General features: G+C 49.4%; 1 protein-coding gene across 1 annotated transcript; it reads right to left on the reverse strand.

Moving 5' to 3' along the window:
* Positions 1-879: 879 nt before the first annotated feature.
* On the reverse strand, positions 880-8,128 carry LOC129132809 (asparagine--tRNA ligase, cytoplasmic). The gene is made up of 15 exons (XM_054652248.2): positions 7,981-8,128; positions 7,316-7,398; positions 7,074-7,139; positions 6,875-6,967; positions 6,612-6,701; positions 6,420-6,498; positions 6,012-6,082; positions 5,666-5,752; positions 4,560-4,781; positions 4,259-4,458; positions 3,965-4,100; positions 3,244-3,357; positions 2,675-2,806; positions 2,375-2,506; positions 880-2,231 (listed from the first exon to the last, which is right to left on the reverse strand). The coding sequence occupies exons 1-15, from the start codon at positions 8,021-8,023 to the stop codon at positions 2,100-2,102; spliced, it is 1,680 nt and encodes a 559-aa protein (XP_054508223.1). The 5' UTR covers positions 8,024-8,128; the 3' UTR covers positions 880-2,099.
* Between the last annotated feature and the right edge of the window lie 74 nt (positions 8,129-8,202).

Genomic DNA, 8,202 nt, shown 5'->3' on the forward strand with positions numbered 1-8,202 from the left:
AGCTAAAGGATAGTCATCCCAAAGTTGCCAGGGTCATAGCTGAAAGGTCCTGAAACCAGTGCTGCCAGTCCTGTTTACCAGTTCCTAACCCAATTACCAATCTCATTTTCTGGAGATACTGTGAAGGAAAATGAAAGTGAGGATGAGATCCAAGTTCTGACTATGCATTTTTTTCTCTTCTACAGGCTTGTTTTCCCTGTCTAATAAAAATAAATGCAGGTTCTTGTGTTCCAAGCAGCTGCAGCATCTGTCCCAGATCCCAGCCCACCTCTCTCCAGCAGTTGCCGAGGGAATTGCACAGCAGTCTCTGGTAAGTTCCACAGCATCTTTCATCTGGTCACCTTATAAGCTCCTTATCTGATCTGCCTCTTCCATGAGCACTTCTTAAGTCCTCAGCCCTTCCTCTAGCAGCTCCCCTGATAAGGAGGCCTTTAACCTTTACAAAGCAGCTCAGCCCTGTCAGGTTCAAGGACTGAGAACTCATCCCAAACAAGGGATGTTTTTCTAGAAGCATCTTTTCCTGACACTCCTGCCTTCCCATCACTTCAGGCACTAAAAGGAGAGTATTTTATAAAGTCTTTACCTGGTGCCAGAAGTCCAGGCTGCTCCCCCCAGCACTGCTGCCTTAGTCAGCACCACATTGATTTTCTCCAGCACATTTCACTGGGCAGCTGAGGTGGTCCCTCCAAACTAGAAAAATTCATGCTTTTAAGTTGATTAGTGGGGATTTTGTTTACAAAGGGAAAAAAGCTCATGCCAGTTCTTGGGATACATTTACTGCTCTTGGGTAAGTGGGTTTTTGTCCACACTGTATCAAGCAGCAAGCTCCACAGACTCAGTAAAAGGAATAAGCATTCAAGTACTGTCTTGCACACCAGCTTCTGTTGCCATAATTTATTGGTTGCTGATTTAGACCAGTTTATATAACATGCAAGATGAAGAAAACCAATCACTTATTACAAAAATGTGGGTATCCACAGCTCAACAATTCCAGGAGTGAATGGCAAACGCAGCCCAAGTCTCAGTGCAGGTGGCAAGCGATGCACCTACCTTTTTCTTCTCTCTGGTAAAGGAATTGCTTTATGACTAGAAACGATACCAATGACTGAACACATGAAGTATTTCATTATCCCTATTTGATAAGTTCATTACAGCCAGGGGAGCTGCTCAGCTGCAGTAGCACAAGGGAACAGGGAGCTGCTCTATGAACACACCTCAGCATGACATGGGAAAGCCCTGCTGGGACTACAGTCTGGAAACCCAGCGTGTTTCAGTTGCTATTCCTCCGGGTCTCAGTCACTTCTGGCTGCACACAGGGAGCAAAAGGCACCACAAGCCCCCGTGCCCAGGAGCCAACAGACACGTGCAGCTGGGCATGCATGGACCCACGGCAGCTGCACCCACAGCCTGGGGAAAGGGAGCAAAGCCTGCCTCGCCAGCCTCAGCACCGCTGAGCCACAATAAATAATCTGGAAAAACCCCAAAGCCCCAGCCCCAACCCGCCCCTCTCACAGCGGAGTCCTGTGCGCTGTACTACACACCCTGCTACTGAATCAGCTCAGAGAACCCCATTAAAATCAGCAGGAACTATAAACGTGCAGTGCTCAAGGTACTTATTCCTATTTTTATCATTTGTTTGTGCCTCTCCATACCATTCTCGCAGGGCACTCTTAGGGAATTTCAGGAGCTTGAACTCCTGACTTCCCCAACAAGAAACCCCAAGAGGAAGGAGATTAAAATGAAAGCAAATTTAAAAATAAAATGATCAAATGCCCAGCATATTTTAAGTCACAGAAATTAAAAGCAGAACTGTATCTTGTTTTCTAAATGACAACTTATCAGGATCTTTGTTTTGTGATGACTCAAGAGCATAAATGCACCTAAACAATTTTTCTACGGCTTTTTCCAGTTAATTACTAGTATTTTGTTTTAAAAAAGAGGTTTTGTTTTTTTTTTCCTTTTCACATCCTAAACTGGTATTTGAATTAGCAACAGGTTGCAGGAAGTCTTGTTGTCAGACAGGCTGTAGTACAGCAGCGTGTATCATTCTTTCCCAAGCATCGGCTGCTCAGTTTTCCAGGAGTTTTTCCCAAGGATGGCTAAGGTTTGCAGCGCTGGACAAAGCGTGGATAGAGACAGACATCTCGGATGTGGTGTCTGTTCAGAATCCAGGTCAGGAACCGCTCCAATCCCAGACCGTATCCTCCATGAGGGCACGTACCGTATTTCCTCTGTGAAATCCAGGGAGGGATATTACACATTTTCTAGTAATTTGCAGTTGCAGTAACACCACCAGAAACAAAGCAGCCAAGCCCTGTCGGAGGGGAGAAGCCCCAGGTGCCGTGTGAGCCCAGCACAGGGGTGCTGTACTGACCTGATCCGTGTACCAGTAGTAGGGTGTGGGATCGATGCCCTCTCTCTTGTAGCCCTCGAGCAGCTCCTCGCTGTCCCAGATGCGCATGGAGCCGCCCACGATCTCGCCCACGTTGGGCATCAGCACATCCACCTGCAGGGCACCACAGCACAGCCCACTTAGAGCTGAGCCACCGCAGAGGGCACTGGGCCCAGGCAGCCGTGCCAAGGCACCCGCATCGAAACGCGGCAGGGATTCCTGCAGCGCTCGTGTCCTCACAGCAAGCATGCTCCAACTACCCCAGCAGGTAAAAGCACTCACAGACTCGGTGAGGCGCGAGTCGTCGCTGCAGCGCTGCATGTAGAAGGACTTGATCTCTGCAGGGAAGCGGCACAGCAGGATGGGCTCGTTAATGGTGTCTGTCATCAGCCTCTCGGGAGCTTCGGGAATGTCCTAGGGTCAGAGCAGGCTTTGTCCTTATTCAGCACCAAAACTATGCCCACACACAAGTCCCACATGAAGCAGGCATGAAACGAGACAGTTTCACACTGCACATGTCCACGCTTTCATCCTAATATACCTAAACTCTTAAAACTTATTTTAGAAGAAATAAAAACCCACATGTCTGGGAAAAAAAATCTGTTCCATTAAAATCTAAGTCTCTCCAATATATGGGACAGAAAACCAAGGGGAAAGAAAATCCTGGCTATGCTGTCAAGTTCTCCTGAGCTCCTTCAAACAACTGTCTCACATGCTGGAGAAGTGTGGCCAGGGAATTGATGACAGGTGACAACACAGGTTTCTATCCTAATGTTGAAGGACATCAGATCAAATCCCAACCCACAGCTGCATTCCTACAGGACATTACTCCAGCTCCCAGCAGGACATACCTCCCCAAACTCATAGTAAGTGCCATCTTCCTTCTTCACATCGTGCTCCTTCAGCCACTCAATGGCTTCAGCATAGTTCATGCGTCGGAAGGGACGCTTGGGGGGCTGGAAACCCTGGGGATAAGAGCAAACACAGCTGCAGGAGCACCATTTTAAAAGGGATACTTTTCTAGCTGATCAGCACGTCCATAACCTTTCCCAGCTCACATGCCATTAAATTACCACTTAAATTAACAAATTAAGCTCAGTACTACAAAGCTAGAACCAAACACAACCATCTCAAGCCCAGTAAATCTCATAGATCACCTGGGAGAAAAGATAAGGAAGTATTTCCAGAGCTTTAGGCTCATATTCCTGGGGAGGAACTGAAATGCTACTTGTTTCATCACTCCCTCATGCTCCATCAGCAAGCACCAGCTGGTTGATATCCAGTCTCTGGGATGGAGGGTTTTATTCCACTGGCACAGCACACGCTTTCCACAAATCCTGGCACACTGCTGGCTTCTGGAGCGTGCTAGCAAGGAACATCTTCCCCCATAGTTCCCTGCTTGGGTCTTTACCAGCCTTGCAGTTTTTTCATTCTTATTATGTTTAATATTCTTCTTGCCATTACAAATAGTAAGTAAGCTCACTGCCATGCCCTGCATCTCCCAAAGGAATGTGCTGAGTAGGAAAGGCTTAAAATCCTATTTTCTTGGCTGATCCCATTGCTGCTGCCTACCGGGTTGAGGTCGTACAGTAAGCTCGCTGCAGGTGATTTCAAGACTCTGTCTACGACATCACACACCAAGTTCTCCAGACGGTCCAACAAATCCTCAAAACTTATAAAAGGACATTCAGCTTCGATGTGAGTGTACCTGGAACAAAGCCACACCACTGCAAAGTCACGTACAAACAACACATCTTCGGCTATGAAACAAACTCATCTAAAAAACCCACAACCCAAACCTCTTTTACTCCCACACCATAAAGGAAATCAAGCTGTTTAAAAAGAACCAAGGACAACTGTCCATACTCTGCCAAGTGCCTGCGGGTCCTGGACTGCTCAGCTCTGTAGGACTGAGCAATACAGAAGACATCTCCCAGAGCTGGCAGGCAGGTCTCCAGGTAGAGCTGGGATGACTGGGTCAGGTATGCCTCTTCACCAAAGTAATCCAGCTTGAACAGGGTGGAGCCTCCCTCCACCTGCGTCTGCACTAAGGTAGGCGGTGTGACCTGCAGGAGAACAGGGCTGTCACTGCTTGAGTGAAGAACTGAGCACATGGTGAGTCAGGGCACCAGAGCAGTCACTTGCTGACCAGGGAACACACACTTACTTCATAGTATCCGTTGGCAAAGAAGTGATCCCTGAAGGCCTGCACGACAATGGAGCGCACCTTGAAGATTTTGGACATGTTCTCACCTCGAATCATCATGTGCCTGTTGTTGAGCTGCACGTCCACCTCTGAGTCCTCGTTGAGCAGGTTGTCAGCCCCTCCTGCCGGGGCCAGGCCGATGAGCTCCCAGTAATCACAGCTCAGCTCGTGGCCTCCTGGAGCCTGCGAATGGGACAGAAACCAACACTGGGGAAAAAGTCCTCTGCTCACCCCTTGGACGTCTTCTCACAAGGGCTTGGAGCGATGGGACAAGGGGGAATGGTTTCCGATGGACTGAGGGCAGGGTAGATGGGGTATCAGGAATTCTTCTCTGTGAGGGTGGTGAGGTCCTGGCACAGGGTGCCCCGAGCAGCTGTGGCTGCCTGGCCCCCAGCAGTGTCCAAGGCCAGGCTGGATGTGGCTTGGAACAACCTGGGATGGTGGGAGGTGTCCCTGCCATGGCAGGGGTGGCACTGCACGGGCCATAAGGTCCCGGCACCCAAACAGTAAGACTGAGCTCTGCTCTCAGTGGCGCCCCCGTGTGCTCACAGCCGCCTTCCACCCCGACAAGCGGCATTTGCAGTTCCACCTCCAAGTTCAACTGAAACCAGTTTATTCACTGCAATTTTCAGGGTAGAAATGCAGATTTTCAAAGGCTAACCCACAGATTTTTACCAAAATGTGATAGTGGGGGCTCACATTACCTAACCTTGGGTTGAGCCTACAAACACACCCCAGTAAAAGAGATGTGAAAAAATTCCTAGCCTCACAAAATAAAAACTGAATAAACCTGTTAAGGAAAGTGAAATCATGCCACTTATTTAACATAGCTCTCCATGTTATAGTCTAGGAGTTGTCTATCAGTGGAAGATCATTTCAGGCAGAAGCAGAACAGTCCCACAGTTCATCTGTCTCACACTAGACAGCACAGCTTTGGGAGCTTTGTTCTTTCTCTAGCCCTAATTCCCTCTGAAATAACGCAATGAGTCCTCCCACCTCTGCCTGTGCCTCCCTCAGGACACCAGGGACCCGTGAGGGAGGAGGAGAAGGCCGAGGAGCTCGTGTACCTGCTTGCCCTGGGGCAGGAGGTTCAGCATGCCGTACACCACCACGCTGCTCTCCGTGGACAGCACCAGCCCATTGTAGCACTGGCACTGCAGCGAGACAGACAGAGGCACAGGTGAGCAAGCTTTTATTCCTCACTTTCCTACAGCGTCCACTGGAGTCACACATTAGCACACAGTCGCTTCCAAACAGCTCTCACACTGACAAACTGCAGTGGCAGGACATACAATTTAGCAGTAACACAAGTGAGTCAGTAGGTTGAGGAGAAATTAACAACATTACATAAGAGAATACCAGATGAGGTATGAACTCTTAAATTCACAACAGAACACAATCATCACAACTTACCAGTTCATCAGAAAGGACACACTGAAGAAACCCTGTGCCATCTCTCAAGACAATAAACATCAGATTTTTTCCTAGTTAAAAAGAGAAGGAATTTGGTTTCACTATGAGCAGTTGCTGGTTAGTTCCTCATTTGGCAGGACTAGTTTAAAACACAGAAGTTAAGGAAATTCTGCAGGACTAGCCTCCAAACTGAAAATCCCATAGGATTTGAACTAAGAAATGTGTGTATGTCCACACATTAGGGGGAACTGTCAGTGTTGCAGTGATCATTGAGATCAACCAAAGAAGGCACCTGACTGGTTTAAAATTTGAGACCAGGTGCTGTCACACTCATTCTGTTTCCAAATTTTGAAGGCGACCATCCTTGTTCTATCTCCCTGCACGAGCTCAACCATGCTTGTGCTTTACCTTGCCTCCGTAACCTGTGGATCCAGCCAAAAATCTTCACTCTCTGCCCTCTGTAAGCCTCCAGAGCATTGATCTTCACCTGTGAGGCAGAGAATAAAAGCCATTAAATAGGGGAATGGTTCATCCAGACCCCAGCCCAGAGCAGCACAATCTCTGTGCTGACCAGATGCCAAGGCACGGGACCATACTCACACACTTGGGCTCTGGAAGACTGGGATCATTCTTGATAACAACCTTCTTGGCTTCCTCCAGGTTCTTCTCTCTTCTCAAGAGATCTTCTGCCTGGTTGGAATAAAATTACTTATTAAATAGCTGTAACCAGGCCAGTTGTAAATAACACGTGCAACACTGACACCAGTGAGGAACCACCTGCAGCTTTTTCAGAGGGGCAGGAATGATGATGACACTGTAATGTTTTTGGAAAGCAATGGTGCTCTGCTCTTTTTGAAACCTACCTCCTTCTTCTCCTTAGCTTCATTTTTCATCTGCTCCCTGTGCCATAGCTTTTTGACATTCTTCATCTGTGATTTGGAAATGATGGCCCATCTCTAAAGAATTCAAGGAGAGAGCAAAAGACAGCAGATTATAATGTGTCCCTTCACACCAAGATGCAGAAAATAATTCCCACTAGGAAACCCTTCAATGCCACAGCACCTCATTTTCTTTTTGGGAATCCACATAAATTGTAGGAAATGGCTCTTTTCCTGCTGTCATCAATGCCTAAAAAAGGGGAAAAAATAACCAAAATGAACCAAAATCATCCTCACAGAGCCTGAGCAGGCACCTTGCTCCTGCTCAGGTTGCAAAACCAGGTATGAAACTCAGATTTAAAAACACAAGGGCCATCACTTGCCCCAGAACACACTCCACACAAAGCCTGTGTTCTCCAGACTCACCTTCAACACGGTCTTGAATGGTTTCTTTTGCGTTCCATCACCAGTGGAGTCGTTGCCCTCTCGTTCAGACACATACAGCTCTTCTGAGATACGTGACAAATACGGGCAATTACTCAAAAGATTATGAGAAAGAAAATGGACACACACAGATGTGTCCCTACTCACTGCATGGGGCTGGAAGAAGTGATCGTTAAAGGCCTCTTCCAACCCAACCCTTTCTATTATACCAAATCTTGCTGGTTATCAGCAGTGATAAACCTTCAAATGCACCACCTGGTCAGTCAAGATAAGAATTATATCCTATATTTCATTAAAAAAACCAATCCATGCAGTGCGTTCGCTAAAATCTCAAGGGTTCCCGAGGTACCGAACCCTCGGGAGCCACCAGCTGCACATGGGGACCCGGAAGGAGCAGCCCTTCCTTCCCGGGCACAGCTTTGAGCAGGTAAGCAGGAGACGGGGCCTGGGGACCAGCCGGGACCCGAACGAGAAGCGCAGCGACCCCTCCCGTGCCCGGGGACGGCCCGGCCCAGCGCGGCGCCGCGGCCGCTCCCGGTGCCCTCCCAGCGCAGCGCCGCGGGCCCGGCCCGCCGGGACACGGCCCGGGCGGGGCTGCGAGGGATGGGGATGGGGGCCGGGTGCGGGGCCGGGCCCCGGGCTCTCACCGAGGGCCAGCGCCGCCGTCCTGCCCAGCACGTCCCCCGCCATGGCCGCGGCGCAGGAACTGCATCACGGGCGGGCTGAGCCAACGCGCCGCCGCCTTGCGTCAGCCGGCCCTGCCCTTCCGCTCCTTCCTTCCGCACACGGGCGGGCAAAGCCGCTGCGCCTCCTCCCCGCCAGGTGCTGACACGTCGGCACGGTCCGGTCTAACCCCCGGAGCCATTGCA

The sequence above is a fragment of the Agelaius phoeniceus genome, chromosome Z (genome assembly GCF_051311805.1).
Source record: "Agelaius phoeniceus isolate bAgePho1 chromosome Z, bAgePho1.hap1, whole genome shotgun sequence".
Lineage (NCBI taxonomy): Eukaryota > Metazoa > Chordata > Aves > Passeriformes > Icteridae > Agelaius > Agelaius phoeniceus.

Excerpts from the sequence above, each read along its gene's own strand:
- LOC129132809 (XM_054652248.2), bottom strand. The coding sequence starts at position 8,023 with ATGGCGGGGGACGTGCTGGGCAGGACGGCGGCGCTGGCCCTCG. Across the intron at positions 6,968-7,073 it reads ATTCCCAAAAAGAAAATGAG|AGATGGGCCATCATTTCCAA; the intron begins GTGCTGTGGCAT and ends TGAATTCTTTAG. Across the intron at positions 2,232-2,374 it reads ACTACTGGTACACGGATCAG|AGGAAATACGGTACGTGCCC; the intron begins GTCAGTACAGCA and ends TGGATTTCACAG.